At 41.9% G+C, this 22910-nt stretch overlaps 1 protein-coding gene across 2 annotated transcripts in view; it reads right to left on the reverse strand.

Annotated features, from left to right (window-relative positions):
* BACH2 (BTB domain and CNC homolog 2) overlaps positions 1 to 22910 on the reverse strand; it is a 321830-nt gene that overhangs the window by 54259 nt on the left and 244661 nt on the right. For both annotated transcript variants that reach the window (XM_072965629.1, XM_072965628.1), the window contains one exon: positions 20112 to 20366. In XM_072965629.1, the coding sequence (XP_072821730.1) occupies positions 20112 to 20354 (243 nt within the window). In that variant the 5' untranslated portion in view covers positions 20355 to 20366. The remainder of the gene's footprint in view (positions 1 to 20111; positions 20367 to 22910) is intronic.

The raw sequence follows: 22910 nt of genomic DNA on the forward strand, positions 1-22910 counted from the left end.
ATTCATCAAATATCCATAATTTATCAAGAATGGTTACAACTTAGGAGAGAACATGGTTCTGTACAAGCAACCTGAGGCAAAGGCAGAAGAAATGCTCCTGTAGTGATGGGACTACTTGGAGGTTCTTGGAAGTCACTGTTCTAGCTCCTGTTTAGAGATGTGTTTCCTGGGCTGATGGTTAGGACCTGACTCTGGGTTGGAATTTTTTAAATCATTCTCCCAGGTCTGTGACCTTTTCATCTAATCAGTGATTCAAGCTCAAATTCTAGACACGAAGTTGAGGTGGACAATTGAACTGGGCCTCATGTTGTGAAGCCGGCATTGGTGGGATCTTCTCTTGACACTGACCTTGATCACAGATGGCCAGTACGGTGCAGAGGTGCCCCCCTCCCCCCTAAGTTCCACAAGATGGAGCAAGGAAGGAAGCCTTGAATGGTAAGACAATCATGCGTTTTCAGACATCTTCTTTAACTCAAAGCAACTTACAATTACAAATAATATCATGTTTTTTATTTCCAAAAAGGACTGAAGTGAATCCTAAGATCCAGAAACAACTGTTTAATACAGACTGAGCAACCAACGGAGGCCAGACTCCATAGGCCCCGGGGAATTACACAATTCGACAACTGATCAGAAAAGGGTTCCATGCAGTGTAGTGTATGAAGCACAAACGGAGTGGAATTTCAAGAAACTTTGGACCAAAAGACAATTGTATTTCAAGTACGTAATGATAGCATGAACTAGAATAGAAATTTGCCCCCAAGTGGAGCCGAACTGGCTTGCTAACTAGCTAATTTGATATTAAATCTAGCAGAGGACGCACTGGGTAACTCAAGGGTCATTGTGAAGGCTTTTTCTGATGATGTAATGATGATAATAACCATAAATGGAAGACTGTACACATGCTACAAAATGCCAGCGTGCTTACACACAAACACACACACACACAGTACGTATGCATATCCAGAAAAATCACAGGGAGATGGACGAGAAACATCTACAGTTACAACTTAAAAGCCTCACCCCATGGACTCAGCTTATTTGCTATGTTCTAAGACATTCAACTTTTTAGAACTTGTTTATTTTTCCTTTCATGAGAGTGATGCTGTTACTGTGGCTTTCAAAAAGTTGTAGTAAAAAAACCTGTAACATAAAATCTACCATCTCAATCATTTTTAAGGGTATAGTTCGGTAGTGTTCAGTATGTTCACATGGTTGTGAAACAGATATCCAGAACTTACCTTAAAAATCCCAAGTTTTGTAACCACTACACAACTCTCTTTTACTTTCTAGCACCCAGCCCCTGGTACCATTCTATTTCTGCTTCTATGAATTTGGCTATTTTAGATACCTCATTTAAGTAGAATCATATAGTATTTACCTTTTTTGTAACTGACTTTTTGTGACTAACACGGCTTTTTAGAAACAATTTTATCTTTTTTTATTTTTAATTTTTTTGTTGAGGGGAGGTAATTAGGCGTATTTACTTATTCATTTATTTTTTAGTGGAGGAACTGGGGATTGAACCCACGACTTTGTGTATGCTAGGCATGCGCCCTACCACTGAGCTATACCCTCCCTCCTTAAATATGGCTTTTAAAATAAACGAAAGGACGTTGGAAGAGAGGGTATGAAGAACGAGAGGGAGAGGGCAAATCCATCCCCTCCATGTTTTTGGCATTGGCTAGAAAGGGAAGTCTCTGGGGTGTCCTTTTGGGTAGGACTGCAGTTGGCAGGATGTGTTACAGTCATGGAGAGAAGGTCCTCCCAGCAGAGTGGGTTTAAGGGCCATCCTCTCCATCAATAAGCATATACTGAGGGTGCTGTCAGAGTCCCCACTGCAAGGACACTCTCTGAAGTCCACAGAACCTCAGCAATCCTTCAAGAATTCTCACGAAAAGCTCTCAGCATCTCCCTGGGGGAGGAAGAATCTGAGTAAATAAAGCCTCATTATTTTAAGAGCAGCCTCTGTAGGAATCTTGGAGGGAGAGCAGAAGAGGCAATGGAATGTGAATGAATAGTCTCGGAGCTGCCAGAGCCTGCTCTTGAGGAACGAAATATGCTCAGAATGTGTGTCCCTCATGGATGCGGGCGAGGGGCATAGAAGCGAAAGAAATTTGCGTTCAAAACTGAAAGGCAGTCTGTGAAATGCAGTCACAAGTCAAAGGGGTCATTGGCAAAAAATGTCTGGGAACCACTGTGACACTCCTGCTGAAACTTGCAGGACCACTGCCACCACCACCACCTCACATGTCACTGGGAATAGAGCCACATCTTCAGCCCAAATTCCCCCTTTCCCACCGAAATTTCCACCCAGCGCCCAGAACAAGGGAGGCCTCTGAGAGCAGCTCCACGTGGGAGCCAGACTCCCAGAGGCAGAAGACAGTGCAAAATGGGAGTTAACCTTTTCATCTGAATGGATAGAGCTCAACTTACCAATAGGTTAATTTGTAAATGAAAAAAAATTCTATGAAAAGACTTATCCAAGGCAATCCAAATTATCCTTGGATATGATCACTGTGAAATTCTCAGTAGATCGTCAAGCTTCTGCCTTTCCTTCTGCCTGGCTACTGACTGCCGCCCCCTCCCCAATCTTGCAGTCCACCCACCCTATCCCTTGCGTCCTCTCTTAAACCTGCTGTTCAGGCGGACTTTCTTTGCCACCTCAGTTCTGGGCAATTCCCGTCCTTCTGTTTTTTAGGGTCAAAACCCTCAGTCATCCTGGATTCTTTTCTTTCTGTCATATCGCACTTTCAATCAGCTAGTGGGAAGTCATGGCAGCTTTGCCTTTAAAATAAGAGTCAGATTCCAAACCTCTACATTCCTTCCCTGCTACCACCCTTGTCCAACCTACCTCTCACTTGAATTATTGCAGGAGACACCTAACTGGTATCCCTACTTCTGCTCTCGCCCCTCGGCAACCTATTCTCAACCCAGCATCCAGAGCCATCCTTCAGACAGACAGGCTGGATGATGTCACTGTTCTATCCAAAATCCTCCAAAAGATCCCATTTTTCTGAGTGAAAGCCAAAGTCATTAACATGTATGATCTGATTCCTCCCAACACCCCAGCTCTAGTCCTGTTCTCTGTCTGTCGCCTGCTTAGTGAGCCATTTCCAAGCTGCCACATCTAAAATTTCAACCCTGGTCCTCACGAACTACTCCCCTTCCTGCTTTATTTTCCTCTGTGATGGTGATCACCAACTTCTGTACTCCTGTTTACTGGATGTAGCCCCTAATGGGAATGTGAGCTCTGTGAAGGCGCTGGTTTTACTCGTTTTGTTCCCTGCTAATCCGGTACCAAGAAGAGCACACAGAGTTGATGCTCAGTGCAAAACTGTTCAAGGAATGAACGGCTCCTTCTGATCATCCAGGTCTCATCTAGAAAGTCTCCTCCTTGGAGAACACTTCCCCGGCCACCCTATCTAATCTCACTTCTCCCTCACTGATTGTCTATCACATCACCCCCTTTTACTCTGCTTCTTGCACTCACCACAATTGAAGTTATCTTGTTCTCTTATTTGTCTTTTGCACTAAAGCGTGGCCCACGAGAGCGCCAACTTACTCTGTCCTGTCCACAGCTATATCCCCAGCACTTAGAACAGGGCTTGGCACACAGCAGGTGCTCAGCTAATGCTTCTTGTGAATGGAGCACCTTCATGACAAAATCAATCCAAATCTGCTATTTGTCTTCCCCAGCTTTTTATCTTGAAAATGTCAGCCTACAGAAAAGATGAAAGAAATGTATATCCCTATAGCTTTAATCTAGATTCACCAACTATTAAATCTTGCTAAATTTGTGTGCCCTCTTTCTATATCTTTATTATCTGTCTACACACATACACACACCCACACCCTCGCCCCACATATGCATTTCTTTCCAAAACCATTCAAAAGTAAATCATGACATTTCACTCCTAAATACTTAAGCATATATCTCTTAAGAACAAGTACATTCTACAGAACCAAAGTGCCTATTTCCTACCCAAGAAAAGTCATATGGACACAGTGTTATAAACTAATATACAGTCTACATTCAATCTCTAAATTGCTCCAAGGATGTTCTTTATAGATTTTTTTTTTCAATCTGGGAGCCAATCAAGATCGCATATTGCATTTGGTCCCACTTAATTTCCTTTGATCTAGGACAAAATGCCATCATTTTGTCTTTCATGGCAGTGACATTTTTGAAAAGTTCAGGCCAGCTGTCTTGAAGAATGTCCCCCAGAGGATGTCTACCCACAGGACTATGTTCAAAAGTTAACCTAATTTATTCTTTTATTCTGTGTGGTTAATTAACCAACTTAATATACAGTGAGTTTATATTTTCTAATGTTTTAAACTCTATTTGTTTTAAGCTTTCCATCATTTCTGACTAAATTTTAACTTCTTGACTAAGTAAAACATTTAAATGGTTCCAAAGTAAATACCAAATAAGAAGATACCATCTCATCTCAAATCCTTTCACTGTTTTCACTCATTTTCCATAGGTCACCTTTTCATAGTTTTTTGCTTATCTTTCCTGTGTTTCTTTAAACAAAATATGTAAATATGTGTATACTTTTACATATGTATTATAAATACATTCATATTTCCTCTTGCTTCTTGATCAAAAGGAAACATTCTCTATCTAGTGTATGTACTCTTCTGCATCTTGTTTCTGCCTTTTAAATATATCCTGGAAATTACTCCATATCAGTTCATGGAGATCTTTTTTTCATCCATATGGCTGCACAGTAAGCGGTTGTGTTGTTGTATATATGTGGAAAATCTTGCACATATGTTGTTTTGTTACTTGTATAAACCCATTATTTTTTAGTGGGTCATTATGAACTGAATTGTGTCTCCCCAAATTCCTATGTTGACGCCCCCACCCCCATGTGACTGTATTTGGAGATAAACCTTTAAGGAGGTAATTAAGGTTACATGAGGTCATAAGGGTCAGGCCATGAGCCGACAGAACTGGTGTCCTTGTAAGAGGCAGAGACACTGGCGTTTTCTTTCTCCGTGTACAGACGAAAGCCCATGTAAGGACAGTGGGAAGGTGGCCGTCTGCAAACCAAGGGGAGAGGCCATAGGAGAAAACAAATTTGCTGACACCTTAGTCTTGGACTTTTAGCCTCCACAACTATGAGAAAATACATTTTTGTTGTTTATGCCACACAGTCTTGTGGTATTTTGTAATGGCAGCTGGAGCAGACTAATATATGGGTATTAGAAGAGATTAATACTATAGATTTCCCATTAAAACAAGCTAAAGATTGATTTAAGAGATCACCTTTAAAAAAATTGTTTTTAAAAAAAGCATTTCTGGAGGTTCCTGAGGTGGAAGTAAGGAGCAATCAGCTTTCCACTGACCACAGAGTAGGAAGCAGTTTGCATTAAGGTGTTTTAAACACCAGTGTGAGCATTACAGGTGCAGATCCACTAGAGCATCACTTCCTATTTTGACTCCCGCTTCTGGAATCTCAATCACACACGTGTCAGTTATCTTCTTCCAGACTTCGAGCATGATGGAGGGAATCCACCTCATTCCTGCAAGGCCCCTCCGGTGCAGGGGAAATGTGGAGAGGGAAGGAAGTAGCACAAGTTCCCAGGACACCCATGGGTCCAGGCTTTTAACAAAGCCCAGTTGAGGAGGGAAGCAGCCTCTTTTAGTCTGGGTTTTTAAAAATGTCATCATTCAGTTGATTAATAGAAAAACACATCCTTTAGATGGAACATTCTGACGCATCCTTGAAAGAGCAACTACCCGGAGATATTCTATGTATAACCAGAGCCAGAACATACATTTGTAGTTATTCATACACTTTTGAACATACCTATGAAAGGACTTTCCTTGTCTTCAATTTCAGCACCTGTAGACCAGGGTAACAGGAAAGGAGATACTCTCCACATCCACTACTACCTTCATAGTTGTATGAAATGTGATTAGATGGTGAAGATTTCTTTCTCTCTTTGGGGATGCACAGGGTCAGAGACTTGGAAACTATCTGAGCTATTTTCACTGAAAATAACATGAATAATTTTCAGAGATGCAACTCTAGAGAACATACAGGAAGGAAGGGCATCTGTAGGTTTCAATGATCAAGTTAAATTTAAATATGAAAAAAGGTCTTAAACTTTTAATAGAAGGAACTAGAAGAAATCTATTCCCTTTACTGCCTTTTTTGGGTTGATTTTCATGTAACCACTGAGACTGTGAGGGCAAGTTCATTTGGTCCAAGTTAAGGACTCTAGACTCAGAAGAATGGAGGGTTCTGACCTGGAAGGAAGGGACCAGGGGGCATTGGCGCAGCACGGGTGCTCCTGCAGAGAAAATTGATGAGGACTACAGAACTTCCGAAATCACATGAAATGCCATACTGCAGACTTGTGTTTTTTCCAGTATGGTGCTCCATATTCCACCTGATCTTCACTCCCTCCTTCCCTTCTAGCCACTCAACTGTTCAAATAACCTTTTTACTATTACAGAAATGTAATAATGTACACTGTAGGAAATGGGAAAATGCAGACAAGCAAAACAAAACCCATCACATTCCCCTCATTCACAGGTCACCACTCTTAACACTTCAGCACACGTCCCTTTGGCTCCTTCTTTACACACACATACACACACACACACACACTCACTCATTCACATTTGTATTTTTTTAATCAAACCAAGATCAGACTGGGCAGATTATTCCTGCCTTTTCCAAAGATCACCACCCTTCCATTTCAGGAAAATTTCCTCTAACACCCAGGCCACATTTGGATTTCTCTAATTTCTTCTCCAAAGTCCTTTAATAACTGGTTCATCCAAATGAGTAACTATATGCAGGACCATATACTGCATCTGGTTTTTAAATCCCTTAACTCTTGTTTAATTTAGCCTAGTCCCATTTTTACAACATTGACTTATTGAAGAAATCAGGCTGTTGCGTGTCCCGCAGAATGTCCCACCCTCTAGATTTGCCCTGTTGCTCCCTTATGGTGTTGTTAAACTTGTTTTTCTAATCACTGGTTCTCCTCTAACTTGAAATTCTATCTGGAGGCTTTATGAGGTCAAGTTACACACTGAACACACCATTGGAAGGGGTGTGTATTTCATGAACATCATCAGAAGACATTTAGCACCTAGCTGACTTACCAGAGGTGATGCCTGGATTGTCCTAGAGTTTGTGTGAAGAGACTGCGTATGTTATTCCTTTGTGTCTGTGTGTGTTGCTTTGGTACTATACTAATGCCCATCACACATTCATCATAATGGTTTATGATCACCTTTGCCTGAATCTGTTCCTGGCATTTGAAAATATGTAGCACTGGATTACAAATACCCTTGAGGTATTTCTAGAGGCTTTGTCCTCTAGGAATTCAGTAACTCCTTGCAGGTCCTTGCATCCATCTGTAAAAGTAAGGCTTATGCTTATCCCTTGGGAGGCATACTTCTTACAAGGGAATTTAGGGAGCACCTCTATATGTATCCTTACTCTGATACATTTTGGGGGCTTAAATATTTCCTTAATATATGAAGACAGACTTAAAGCGTGCAGTCCAGAGTAGATCTTGTTTGTAGTAGAGGAACCAGCAATGGAAGTCTGAGTGTAGGAGCTCAGTCTCAGCTCCCGCCCCTTTTTCTCTTCTCTTTTCTCAGAGGGATCAGCAATTTGCAGTGGTTGCAGCCACCATCTCTGGGCCCGTGTTCCTCATATCTGTATTTTCAGCTTTGCACTCTCAGTGCCTTGTGTACACATAAAGCACTAGTGATAAATATCAAAGCATGATGGCTTCTTTCCCCACTATGAGCCCCACACCCAATTTTCAGGATCCCCAGTTCCTCACCCAGCACATACCCTCATCAGCCCTTGCTAGGACCAAGGTGAGCCTCCTGGCCATGACTTCTGTCTGGAGTAGTTCGTGGTTCCACACATCAGATATTCCACTGCTAGACAGTTATTCCTTGAATTCTTTTTCATCACATCACTTTTTGGCTTATGACATTTCAGTGAATTCTGATTGCTTACTCAACAAAGCTAAATTCTTTTGTCTAAACTTTTTTCTTTCATAGGAAGGCCCCTTGGAATCTGACCATATTTTGAATTATTCCCCCAAACCTACCATTTGTGCTGATCAGAGCTGGCTTCTCAAGGCCCTGTGAGGGCTTCTTTCAGCACCCTTGTCACTCCCGTGTCCTCTCCTGGAGACTCTCTCCCCACTCATTCCCTAAGAAGGTCGGACTGATTAATCCTCTAACTACTGGTCGTAGGTGGTGGAAGGAAAATCCCATCCTCCTCCCATAGGGTCCTCTGAGGCACAAACAATGGCCAGCACAACTCGGCCTCTACAACAAGTGCCCTTGAATTGTTCCCCCTTGAGTTGATTCTTCAGCTCTACTGTAAGCTCTTCGGAGATGGTCTTGTTTTACATTTCTAAGTTAACCCCCAAAAGAAATGGTCTAAGAAGGGATCATGTGCTCCATTCCTCTGCTTCTAGATTGTGCTATACTTAAGCCATCTTGTCCTTTTTGACCCCCTTGTCCTTTAAACACACACACACATACACACACACATCTCCATTTGTTTCTACCCTACCCCAGTGTCGAGCATCTTGCCCTGTTATAAAATTCTCCTTTAATATAGCTGAAATCCCTCACACATAGCCGGGATACTATTTCTTCTGTTAGTGAGTGAGAACATCTGGTCGACATCTACCGGTAACAGCCTCAAACAGGAGGCAGGGAGAGACTCTGTTACAAACGGAACTTTGAAAGGTCATCACATTTCTCTCCATGAAATTCCGATGGATTTGAGTCACCCCCTAAAATCCTCAGTTACAAAAGGTGTGCTTCGAATATCTTCTCTTAGAAGCCTGCATACTTCTTACCCTTGAATCTTGGTGGTCCATGTTTTTAATCTCCCCACTTTTCCTATTTGTAGGGTACAATTCCACTCCTGGGCTATTACAGCTCTACTTGGCAGAAAGAATAGCTGCACATAGTCTAAGGTGTTTATTGGGAAGGAAGAATGACAGTGCAAACGTGAACGTGTCTCCTGTGGTACCAGAGTGCTCATCTTTACATGGCAAGATCCTTGAGGGTCTCATCTTTCAGCAGATGTTTTCCTGGCCTTTTGGGAACTTCCCTGCCTTCCCACTCTTCTCTTTTAGCAATGAATAAAGCAAGAATCATAAGTTGTGAGGTGTCAGAGGGCTTCTCTGGGCAGAACTTTGAAGTGATCTTCACACATAAGTCCATTCCAACCCACATCACTTGGCACGGCTTGCCACACATGTGTGGGGCCAGCTCTCCAAGACCTGCCTCGTTCTACTCACTTCTGTTTGCTGATGCCACCTCTGTGAATAACATCACCCTTATACCACTCTGAGGAAGAATAATCTGTTATCTGGTTTTGCATACAGAGAATTAAAAAAAAAAGAAATCAACAAAACAACAGTGAAGACTCAGGAATAAAGAAATCAGGAGAAAAAATGAATAGTTCAGGAAAAAATGAGTAGCAACAACATTTAATACTCCCTTTTATACAACAGAAGATAAAATGAAATAGCTGTTCCTTCAGCAAGCTGGAGGCCTGTGATCATGACCTTCTGTATCCTTCCTTTGATTTTCTTCTAAATGCAGGAATCTTTTGTTGGCTAAATCCCAGCATTTTTTTTTTTTCACCCCCGGGCCAGCTTTCTGGCTTGCTTGGAAACAGCTGCCAGTATTTTTCTCTGCTGCCAATCAGTCCAAAAATGTGTTCACATCGGAGGCCTGGCTCCATCCCACCCAGAGTGCTGAACGCCTTCACTTTTTCACACACAGTCTTTGCCTTCTGCACACAGAAGTCCATCTCAGACAGTAAAGCTCACTGCATCACCAGCAAGCTTGAAAGTGGTGCTAATGTCAGTGAGAGAGACTGTCAACATATTGTAGGAGTCTACGGCAAAGCGACAGATTTTACTATGCGCCCCAAGTTAATGGGGAAAAGAACACTTCTGAAATATCTGGAAACCAAAAGTGCAATTATTTAATTGCTCCACTCCCGAAAGCAAAAACAACCCAACCCTCTGGCCTGTGATTTGTTTAAGAACCCAAATAAACAAGGAAATAAACCGAAAGGGATTAACTGATGAGTGCCAACAATTATTTTACTCTCTTTGTGCTTCTAAGAACAGCCTTTTCTACAGACAGCCACACACCACTCCAGCACCTGGATATGATCCCTTTTATTAAGGAATTCCTGAATCAATTTCCTGGTTTACAGCTTGTCCAACCAAGATTCCAGGTGTTCTCACCATAAAAAGGGTCCCTTTCAAAAAAGTTGTCTGTGTCTATAAAACCGCACACCCTCCAGAAATGTCATAGACACCCCAACAATAGAGTGAAACCTGAAGCAGTCTGGGGACATTCCAAGTCTTTGAATGGAATGCAAACCCATTAATATTATTAGGTAACTTTGCTGATATCCTCACATTTGTGCCAAGTGTTAGCGCTGCCAAAGAAAAGACAAAATAAAAACCGACTCTTGGATCCTAGCTCTGAGTATTTTGGTGTGGAGACTGTATTTTCTTGTAACTCATTTAAAAAATACATCATGCTTTCACTGTTTAATTGCAAGCTCAGTTTTCAGGAAGCAAAGAGAAATGAGATTTATAATCAATGTTTCTCTTCTGTTCAGCTTTCAGCCTAAATGGTCCTGCGCTTTTTATTGGCAAAGTAGGGCAGGTAATAACAACGAACAAGAAACCTATTCTGAGAAGCACTGGCTCAAGTGAAGTACCACTACATCACGAGTGACTCAGCCATGTACTCAAGAGTGATTACTCTGCATCGACGAAGCCATGCTAATTGGACCATGGCTTGCTGCCAGCTCATGTTGGCATGACCTACAATGTACCCTTGGCTGACAGCCATTATGTCTATCACACTTTTTTTTTTTTTGGTAATCTGGATGGGAAGTGAAATAATTTTTAAAAACTCTCCCAAGTGCTATTTAACTTCTTATCATGAATTAAAAGTTTAATTAAGTATCCTGTTAAAGGCCCAGGTTCTATGATTAAATACGACAAAATAATACTTATGATTACCACTCAAGTGAGGAACTTTACGGCTCTGAACTTTGTCTTTAAAGCTATTATTAATTTTAATTGAAGTAGCTAAGAGATTCCATAACAGGGGAAAGAAAGAAGAGTAAGGGACATTTAATTCATACATCGAGAAGAGTTTCAGAACGAACAGATACATTGGTAACTGCTTTTATAAAATTTAATGCAAACAACTTTACTATCAAAGGCTTTGTTATGAATCCATTTTAAAATGTTGCTTACTGTGGTCATCCTGCATTATACAGGGACAAATAGGTATAGTGAAAGAAATCCTTAAAACAGCCTTTGAAATCAGGTCACTTAAAAATAATTTTTAGACAGGTCTTAGTTTTTGTCTACTCAACTCCTTCTACTGGGCCAAAAGAGGAACACATCTCTGCATAAGTTCCTTAAATAGGACTTACTGGCCTCAGGATTTAGAAAAATGTAAGAGGTTTGGAAATAGCTTATATATTTCAGTTTTAAAATTAGCTATTGCTGCGGCTATCTTTACACCAGACTTCCCTCCCTCTGTATCAGCAGCACTGAGCAGCCTTCAGAGATGGAATCACAATAGTATTAGCTTCCCTTTTCATGGCTTTGCTTTATTGCACCCCTATCCGAGCCTGCGGCCCAGATTTCAGAGCTGGAAGTCACCTTTGCGTTACTATAAATAAGCTTTCCCTTTAGGCAGTTCAAAATTATCAACGCGATCCCAGGACTTGAAAACTTCTTATTTGCCAGCAAGTAGTTACCTGGGATATTCTGACTTATTATTTATTTGCTTTTTTTTTTTATCTGCTGCCAAGTCTCACTAACGCAACTTGGAAAATTGCACCATAGCTTTTAATGAGGATTCTGAGGTAAGAGCCATTTCATCAGAGAAGACTCTGTTTTCCTTTTATGGGAATAATAACACCTACTGTTTATATAGCACCATTCTTCCAAGAAGTTTAACTTATCACGTGTCGTTAATCTGAACAGCAGCCCTGCAAGTAAAGCTGGTAACCAGTGTTGTTACTCCTGGCATATCCAGGTCATGAAATGATTTTAATAATTTCTTTCAAGGTCCTAAAACCTTCTGAAACAGAGAGCTATGGTCTGCATCTTCTACAATCTGCCTGTGTTCTAGGTTATCAAACAGCCCAGTGGTTCAACAGCTCTTGAATTGTCATTTCCCGTCAACTCCTGTAAAACCATTTCTGCAAAGTCAGGATTCACAAACAAAAATAAGACAAGTGAGCTCACTCCTCTTCTGAAGTTGGATGATGCTCTCCTAACCAGACCAGTCCGCTTCCCATCTCCATGGCCTTTCCCTACCTCTCAATCCAAACATCTCTCTTCACTTTCTGACCTGCAGGGTTTTTTCTCTCCCTCCAGCAGGAACCTAGAAAAGTTCATAGACCATAAACCTGCAGCACAGGCTAGGACTCCAGAGACCATCCAATCCAACTCCACCATCTGCCCAAAGGATGAGCCTTGCTCAGTTGAGTCTGCTCACCTGGTCAGTAGATCCTACCCTTCCTCAAGTACTCAAGAGCTTTCTGTTGGCTACTGGCCTTCTGTCTCCTGTATCAGCAAGCTTTCTCTCTCTTTTGGAACTTTCCCATCACCCAAGTATGAGTCAGGATGGCCTCTGCTGTACAGACGAATAAACACCAAATCTTACTGGCTTAACATAAAAGTTTATTCTTCACTCATGTCAGAGTCTGATTTGAGTCAGATGGCTCTTCTCCAACAGTGACTCAAGAACCGGGGTTGCGGTTCCACCACCTAGGAGTTCTCTGACACCAGTTACATGGATGCAAAAGAACACGAAGAACTCACGCTTACTTTTAACCTCCTCAAGCCAGAAGTGACACCTGACTCCCACTTCCAGTTTATTGGCTGGATCTAGTTACACAGCATATCTGACTGTAAATGGGACCATTCTGTGTGTCCAGGAAGGAGAGGAAAATTGAATATGGGTGATTACTGATCATCTTTACCACGGAGGCCAATGGGCTGGAATTTCTTCCTACTTAAAACAGAAACCCAAATGAAGCCTCTTTTGACTTGATTTCCCTCTAGCTATTGGTTCACCCCTTTGTTCTCTTTGACTCTAAAGGCCTCAAAAATGTAGCCTACATCATCTTCTTCAACTCTCTCTTCTCATTCTCTCTAGCACACATCCCAATTGATTTTCCTTCCTATTGCTCCTCTAAGGTGCTCGATGAAATCACAAATGGCTTTCAAATTGCTGGTGGTCAATTTTCAGCCTTCATCTTAGCTGACTATCTGCATCCTTTGACATAGCTGATCACTCTCTCCACCTTGAGATAGTTTCTTTACCTGGCTTCCAACGCAGTATTGTTTTTTTTGTTTTTTTTTTTTTTGCTTTTCCTTCTACTTCAATAGTTGCTCCTTTTTGGTTGACACTGCTGCCTCCTCTTTATCTCCCTGACCTCTTAATTCTGGAAAGACCCAAGGATCAATCCTAAGACCTTTTGTTTTTTCTCCTACCTACACTTATTCACTTGGTATTTGTATCCAGCCTCGTGGCATTCAATACTCCCAATACCCTGGTCTTAAAACTTCTATCTCCAGGCTTGATTTCTCCCATGAATTTCAGCCATGTACACCCTATTGTGTAATAAACATCTCTACTTAGGTGTTAACAGGCAACTCAAAGTTAATATACACAAAAGAGAACTGCTAATCCTATCCTATCCCCTACCATCTCAAACCTATTTCCCTCAGCTTTCACCAGTCTCAGATACTGGCAACTCCATACTTCCAACAGCTTAGGCCCCAAAGTGCTATTTAACTTCTTTCTTTCTCTTCCATCCTATATCCAATCTAAAAGAAAATCCCATAAGCTCTGTGTTCAGAATGTTACCAGAATCTGCCACTGATCGCCACCCCAGCACCATCGCCCTGGTCTAGGTCATCAGGTCGTGCCTGGTTTGCTGCTTTAGCATCTTAAGTGTCTGCCCTGCTTCTGCCCTTGCCGTTTTTCAATCTATTTTCCCAAAGCAGTCAAAATGATTTTTTCCTGAGAAACCCTCCAATGGCCTCCCAGCTCCTTCCGAGAAAAGGTAACATGTCCACAAGGTGCCCAGCGTGGCCCCCACACTTCTCTGACGTGCCTCCTCCCATCTACCCCTTGTTCTGATTGTTGCCGTGTGTCACACAGGCCAGGCCCACTCCAGCCCCAGGGCCTCTTCCTTGCTAGGCCGTCTGCCTAGGTACTCTTCCCCCAGATGTCAGCATGGCTGTCTCTCTCACCTCCTTCAGTCTCTACTCAAAAGTCATCCCCCCAACAGGCCTTTCTTGAACACCCTCTTTAAAACTGCCACACCTGTACCCTGTTCCTTAACCCCCTTCTCTGTTCTATTTTCTTCAAGTGCATCTAACAAAGTACATGCTATATTTATTTTCTGTCTCTCCTCCTTCTCTCCCGCTGGAATGTAAGCTCTGTTTTGTTCACTAGGTTCATCCAGCACCTTGAACAGTGCCTCCTGGTACAGACTTTTGACACATATTTGTTGAATGAATGAATCAATGAATGAATGAGGAAAGCTCAAAGAGGTCGATTGGCTTGCTCAAGACCCCATATGCAGTTAGTGCCAAGGTCCTGGTGGTGGCTTTCCCAGCTCCTCATGGCTGAGGCTCCTCAGTTACTAAAATTTGCCTATTCTTCTGCAGAGTCCTGTCTAGGCGATAAACGAGGGATGCCAAAAGGCTGGCTCTGTGCTTTGGGGTTGAGGAGTGCTTTACTCTTCTTATTCTGGTCATGCCCCTTCCCAAAGACCTCACCCACTACTAACCATCAAACCTCCCCTCCCCTCAGAGCTACACTCAGGCTCAGACTACCGTTGGCAACCTGCGCTGTAGCCTTGAGCACTTTCTGTAGTACTGCATCTGAAAGGACTGTCCAAAGATAATCACGACTGTCTCATTGCTTCTTTAAAAGACTGGACCTAAGCCATCCCAGAGACATTAACAGCTTTCATATCCTCTAAAAACTTTCAGACAAGAAGATTCCATCATTTCCTTGTTGGCCTCTGTGCCTGGCAGAACCATGGCAGGAACATTCTTTATTGCACCCTGTGGTGGAGACTTAACAACACATGCCGTTTTTTGCAGAATCCTTCTGGGTCAGTTTTCCTTTTTGTTTAGCACTGCACAAACAAGATCTGTCACAAAATGTGGGGAGAGAGAGAAAGTGAGAGATAGAGGGAAAGCAAGAGACAGAGAAAGTGAGTGAGCAAAAGTCTGAAATATATTGATACTTCAGAAAGCATGAAGTCCACCTGAAGGGGCCATACGTACCCCGACCCTATAGCCATTCCCTGCGCGAGCCCTTCGCCTTTTCTAGAGAGAGAACACAGGAGACCAGCCCAAAGGAAGGTGCTGGAGCCTTGGCAATAATTTCTCCCCTTCTTGTTTGTTTGTTTACTTGTGACAAATGAAAACTATACACATTTAAGGTAGACAGTGTGATGTTTTGATATATGTGCACACTGAAATGATTACCACAATAAACGAATTAACATATCCGTCACCTCCTATAGTTGTCTTTGTACGTGTGTGTGTGTGGTGAGAACACTTGAGATCTACTCTCTCAGCAAATTTCAAGTAGGTGATACATTATTATTAACTACAGTCACCATGCTGTACATTATGTTTCCAGAACTTATTCATCTGATTACTGAAAATTTATACCCTTTGATCTGTATCTCTCCTTTTGCCCTACCCCCCAGCTTCTGGTAACCACCCTTTTATTCTGTTACTATGAGTTTGACTTTTTTTTTTTCAGATGTCAGAAGTAAGTGAGAATATGCAATAATTGTCTATCTCTGCCTGGCTTATTTCATTTAGCATAATGTCCTCCAGGTTTATCCATATTGTGGCAAGTACTAGAATTTCCTTCTTTTCTTAATGCTGAATAATATTCCACTGTGTGTACGTATGGGTGTGCTTATATATACACCACATTTTCTTTATCTATTCCTCTGCTGACAGACATTTAGGCTGTTTCCATGTCTTGGCTAGTGTGAATAATACAATGAACATGGGGGTACAGATATCTCTTTGAGATACTGATTTTATTTCCTTTGAACATACACTCAGAAGTGGGAATGCTGAATCATATGGTAATTCTATTTCTAATTTCTTGAGGAACTTGCATACTGTTTTCCACATTGGCCCTATCGATTTATATTCCTGCTGCAGCGCACAAGGGTTTCCTTTTCTCCACATCCTCACCAACAGTTGTTATCTTTTGACTTTGTGATAACAGACCTCGGCAATAACCTCCTTTCAGCCGCTCCGCCCTAGTGTCTGGAAGGGAGCAGAGCGGCCCGTCAGAACGGGGTTGACGCAAAACCCACAGTGGGCTGCATGGCTTCTAAGGAAGAAGACCCCTTTCCTGCCCTCAGAACTTGACATGCCGTGAGACTGAACCTCATGGCAGTGATGCCACTTCAAGCCTGGCCCACATCCAGCCTAGAACGGTCTCTATGACTATAGTTGAGGAGGTGTTGTGAGCCAGCTTTAACCCTATGGAGCAGTGCAAGAATGGCCTTGCCACACTAGGCACATCAACCACCTTCTCTTTACCTCCAGACATGAAATGCACTTACTAATTATAAAATTCAATGATCTGTTTCATTATTTAATGAACGTACTGAGGACAATGCCTTATCTCCTACTATTGGCTGACACCTATTCCTGGATGTGCCTTTCAATGAGGAGCCAACACTCAAGTCATAGAAATCCTAGGGACTGTCGTCATTCCATTTTAGAAAAAAAAAGTGCAAGACAATTCAATTACTCCTTGATTTCCAGATGAGGCCTCTATTTTTGTCACCTCCTCTTTCGAATTAAGGGTGACACTGGGCACCGGGATTGGCTCTACTTTGCAGGTAATGGTGTTGCCCATCAGGGGTCAGGATTTGGGGAAGAGCTGCACAAGTGGACAGCAGCTGCAGGCCAGAGCTGGGTTTGGCCTAAACTGACTGAGCAGGGGAGCGGGAAGGACAGCAGTTTGTACCTGGAAGATTCATAGTCCGAGGAGGAGCTCTCAGACACAGCCATGGCAGCCCCTGCGGCTGGGAGGCCAGGCGCATAGAGGTGGGCCAAGTGTGAACAAAGCTGGGCAGGGCCAGAAGCTGCTTTGAATTTGCTGATGGACAATGATGAAGTTTCAAGATTCCCAAGGAGCGAATCGGATGCTTTTTCTTACATCATATGAACCAAATGCCAGTTGTTCCTGGCAGCTACCTTCCAAGGTAGTGCTTGGGATGTTTCTTTGTTCACCACTGAATTGAAATTCTTTAAGTCATGCACTGAGCTAAGTGCGACGATGATCACAGGGCCTGCAAGGACCTTTCAGTGTTCACACAGCATGAGAGACAACAATGTTTGGTGCTTGAGGCCAGGGGATGGGGCTCTGAGCAGAGGGAGACACTCTTGGAAGGAAGCCTCAGAGACAGTTGTGGACGCACAAAGGAAAATGCCACTGGGGTATCTCCATCAGCGAGATACTTACAGCTAGGTTACTGACAATATGAACTCATGTTTCATAGGAAGAAAAAAAAGTACCTAGTTATTTCTGAAGGTTTCAGGTACATGAGTAACTAGAATGTTTCAACGGTTTGGAAATACAGATGATGCAGGGACAGAAGTCACTTTACATGATGAGGAAGAAAGAAAATCAACACTTAGCAAATTCCCACTTAACTGGAACACAGTCCAAAAAGTCAAGTAGCAGATTTTTGTGTGACATCTATACAGTGTTCCTCTTACTTCAAAGAGTGCCCAGTGCCCAGAAAGAAGTGATTATTATGGCTCTGATCTAAAAAGAAACTTTTAGATTATGTTTTACTGCTTTGGTATTGTATTACGATGAATAATTTAAGGACTTCAGAATTTAAGGGGTTTTGGGGGGAGGGTATACCCTCAGTGGTAGAGCACATGCTTAGCATGCATGAGGTTCTGGGTTCAATCCCTGGTACCTCCATTAAAAAAAAACTACAAAAAAGGGATTTAAGAGGTTTTTACAGGTAAGAATTGGGGCCCAGGGAGGTTCAGTGACTAGGTGAGGATCACAGAGCTAACCAGGGTCAGGGCAGGGCTGATGGCACACAATCCAGGGAGTCTCAAGATGGCACCAGCAGTCATGGAAGAGAGACTCAATTACATAAATTATGATTTTCATTCGTCACTTACATTTTAATATAATCTACATTTTTGTGTTTTTTTTTAATCATTAGAAAACATATAAACAAGGTGGCCCTCAAACAGATACAGATAATAAATTAACTGTAAATTCCATCTTCTCCCTGAAACCATTCTGGATAACTGGACATTTTTCAAATCTTTTCAGAGAATTCTAGAGTTAAAGGAAATTCAAAAGGCATTCCTGCGGCCCCTCTAGAGAAGAAGAAAGGATCTTACATTTGATGAATATCTACTAGTTTAAATATAAACTGCTATATTTATCCTCTCACCTAACGATGGGTTAAGTAGTCACCCATTCACCCATTACTGCAGATGAAGAAAATTCAGCTCAGATCACCTGGTCACACTGCAGCTTCCATTCCTTGGTCTTCCCACATTACTTGGAACAGAAGCTTCCCTCCCCACCCCAGCCTCAATTACATTATCTTTGACTGATTTGTCCTCTTGCTCCTGTATTGGGATCTTCCTAGTTATCTACTTGCCAGTATTGTGAGGAGTAGTTATGGAGCCTTTTACATGGGTCCATAACAAAGAACATTCACGTGAAAATGCTGAATGCCTTGTGTAGCCCTCACTTTGTCAGCTGGCCAGTCTCTTGCTCTGCAGAGGTAACAGCAGACATTGCTTAACAAGAGACTGGATCTGGTGACTCTGCTGACTGCCATGTCTTGTTGGACTATTCGTTTTTTATGTTGAACTTGAATGAATGTCTTTCTGTGGAGCATGTGCTTGCCCCACCACTTCCTACCTCTTTATGCACAACCTGCTTTACTTATTTATATTATTTGTCAGGCCTGTAGAAGCACTGGGGCTGTGACCCCTGGTGTTTAATGCTAGTTGTACCCATTAGCACCTCCCTCAGGGTGACTGGGTCTTTGGTGTCTCCTAGGGGTGTTGTGAAGAGTTGTTCTGTGGACCACCACACAACTCTGGGGCTCTCTTTGTACAGACTATGGGTGTGAGTTGTAGTCCTGGGAGCTGTGCAGTGTACAGCCTGCATAACCATTGGTGGTGGTCCTAACATAGACTGTGCTGGTGTACAGGGAATGATTCTGACCCCGAACACAAAGCTTAAGGCTGCTCAGTGTTACCCTCAGTACCAGGAAAATGGAGGGGACTTAGTATGATGGAAGAAGAGGAACTGTATACACAGTTCAAAGAGTGATGGATTTAATGGTTTGACGTTGTGAAACCCATCCTTTGAGTTCAAACCATCCAACCGAATGTCATCTCTGGACAGAACAAGTCCAACTACTAGTGTCCCCAAATACAGAAATGACTGGACTCCCTTAAGTAATTAAGAAACCTGAGTAGGGTATTTTCAACAATGGTGAGAAAAGCAAGTTTACACTTCTTAGAATCTTATTATATTAACTGAGAAAATTACCGCTTGCTTTTACTCCAACCCCCCTCCCCGGCAAGGAAGGTGCTGTGAATACTTTCATTCTTTTACTCTCAAGGGAAATCAAGTGTTTCTTCAAGCATTTGAAAGAGAAAAATCATAGCAACAGTCCCAGTGATTCAGATCCCACATCTAGGGCTGCATCAAACTTCAGTCGAACGACTCAAACCCTGAAGAGTCACTGAACTAGAAACTACAAGTGACGGTGAGCCACAGGTGAGGTTCAGAGTCATGCCCCCGAGACTTTAAGTGCATCAAACAGAAACCGGCTATGCCACAAACCTAATGTGTGGGTGACTTGATCATCAGCCCCTGAGCGGGGACACACACAAGGTCCACCTTCTCTGTCCTATTCAGCCAACTCTACAAGCCAATCAGCCTCCGTTAGCAACCACATGGACAAACCAAACGACTGTACCTCCTCAGGCAAGCTGACCACCAAGTCATTTTTCGTCTGTCCGACCAGCGCCTGCCAGAAGTATTCACTGCATGCGGCCAGCACAGCCCGGTGGGCCCGGAACTCCTTCCTCTCCACGATCAGAGTCACATCACAGAGAATATCCTTTTTGCGCTGGTCATTGAGGCCCAGGAGGATGTTGGTGCAGTGGACTGTGGACTCATATACATACATGGGGGAGTCAGGCTTCTCATCCACAGACATGCCGTTCACACCCTGAAAGAAAGAAAGCAAGCCCTGGTCACCATGGCTCCATGAGTCAGAGACGCTGAGTAAGGACACTGTGCTCCTGGGAACCGCTGCCCTGGGCCAGGCGGGAAGGAGCAGAACGGCCCGTTAGCGTCTTCATGTTGGGTTAGCACCGTGAGCTCAGAAAACATTTGGAAGGGCGTGTTCTATAGCTGACTTTCCTTCTCTCCACTTACCACATCCTTTTGCTCCATGAAAACAAAGCTAGGTCTTTTAATGGAACACCTCAAACATTCAAAACACATATATACTTTAAAAAGTGGTAGTTCTGATTTTGTTAGCTGACTGATAGGGAACTTTCACACAGTCAGTCCCAATGCAAGTATTCATTTGGCTCTGTGTTAAGAGGAAATGAATCATTTTGACATATTGGCAATGCTCCCTTGATGAAGCACATGTAAGTTCCTAGGCTGAAGTCTGGTTAAGATGCCAAGCAGGGTAAATACCTCATCACAATACGTAATTTAACACGTGGACTAAACTGCACGTGGGAAGAGTGGATACAGTCAGCTATTGCAATAGCCCTCCACCTCTTCAAGACAAAGCATGGCCACCATAACGCTATTGTTGCTCATGAAAAGTTCTTGAAGAGAAGTGGAAGTGTACAGCTATTATCCCAGCAGACTGGATGTACATACTCTTTAAGAGACACAATATATCCCATTAGGTGCCATAAAAAGATGTATTCAATGGTGAAGATTACTTTTACAAAAGGGTTCTTTCCTTAAAGAAGTGTCCACTGATGTATTTTAAAAAATAATTAATTTATATAATAGTTTTTCCGTAGTATGAATTTACCACTAGTATGAATTCCAATAGTGAGTCTTACTTTCTTTTGGGCTTTATTCTGATTTATTTTCATACAGTTTTAACATACAATAAGCTGCATATACTTACAGTATGCAGTTTGATATGTCTGGCACATACATGCAACTGGGAAACCATCATCACAATCAAGGCAGTGAACATATCCTTCACCACCAAAAATTTTTGTGCCCCTTAACAGTCTCTCCTTCAGAACTCTCTGTTCAACTACTGATGGATATTTGGGTGTTTCCAGTTTTTAGCTATTACAAATAAAGCTGCTATGGATTAATGTATAAATCTTTGTATAAACATATGATTTTATTTCTCTCGTGTAAATACCTAGGGGTAGAATGGAAGAATCATTTAGTATGTGCAAGTCTAACTTTTAAAGAAACCGCCCCTGTTTTCTACAATGGTTGTGCCATTTCACATTTTCAAGGGCAGTGTATGAGAGCCCAGTTCTTTCCCATCCTTGATGCCATATAGCATGGTCAGTCTTTCTAATTTTGGCCATCCTAATGAGTACACTGTGGCATCTCTCTGTGATTTCCATTTGCTTTTCCCTAAAGATGGAAGATGTGAAGCATATTTCATGGGCTTATTTGCCATCTATTTATCTTCTTTGGAGAGATGTCTATTCAGATTCTTTGCTTTTTTTTTTTTTTTTTACTGAGTTGTTTCCTTACTATTGAGTTTTCAAAGTTCTTTATATATTCTTAATAAAAGTCTCTTATCAGAGATATGATTTGTAAATGTTTTCTCCAAGTCTATAGCTTGTCTTTTTATTCTCTTAACAGTGTTTTTCAAAAAGCAGAGTCTTCATTTGATGAAGTCCAGTTGAACAATTTTTTTCTTTAATAGATCATGCTTTTGGTGTCATATCTGAAAAAATCTTTGGGTGAACCAAGGTCACATCTTTTGTTAGATTTACACCTAGATATTAATATTTTAATGTGATTATAAATGGTTTTGTTTTTTAACTTAAAATTTGATTTTTCATTTCTAGTATGTAGAAATAGAAATGCTTTTTGTGTATTGATCTTATATCCTGCAGCTTTGCCTAACTTGCTTATAAGTTCCCCTAGCCATTTTTTGTGGAAGGGGAAGTAGATTCCATAGATTTTCTACATAAAAGGTAATGTTGTCTGTAAATGAAGACATTTTACTTTCTTTCCAATCTGGAAGATTTCAGTATCTTTTTCTTGCCTTACTGAATTGGCTAGAACCTCCATTACACTGTTGAATATTAAGTGGTAAGAGCAAATATCCTTGCCTTGTTCCCAGTGTTAGGGGGAACATACTCAGCCCTTCACTGTTATTTATGACAGTAACTATAGGTGTTTCATAGATTCCCCTATCTAGTTGAGGAGGTTTCTTTCTATTGCTGTTTTCCTGGGAGGTTTTTGGTATTGTTTTTTTCGAATCAGGAACAGATGCTGAATTTTGACAAGGGCTTTTTCTGCATTTACCGAGATAATCACACAGTTTTTCCTTTTTAGTATGTTAATATGGTGAATAACACTGATCAACTTTTGAATGTTAAGCCAAACTTGCATTCCTAGGATAAACTCCACTTGATCATGATGTGTTTGCCTTGTCATACATTGTTGGACTCACTTTGCTAACATTTTGTTAAGAATTTTTGCATTTATGCTCATGAGTGATATTAGTGTATAGTTTTCTTGTCTTATATTTCTTAAACCT

The sequence above is a fragment of the Vicugna pacos genome, chromosome 8, assembly GCF_048564905.1.
Source record: "Vicugna pacos chromosome 8, VicPac4, whole genome shotgun sequence".
Lineage (NCBI taxonomy): Eukaryota > Metazoa > Chordata > Mammalia > Artiodactyla > Camelidae > Vicugna > Vicugna pacos.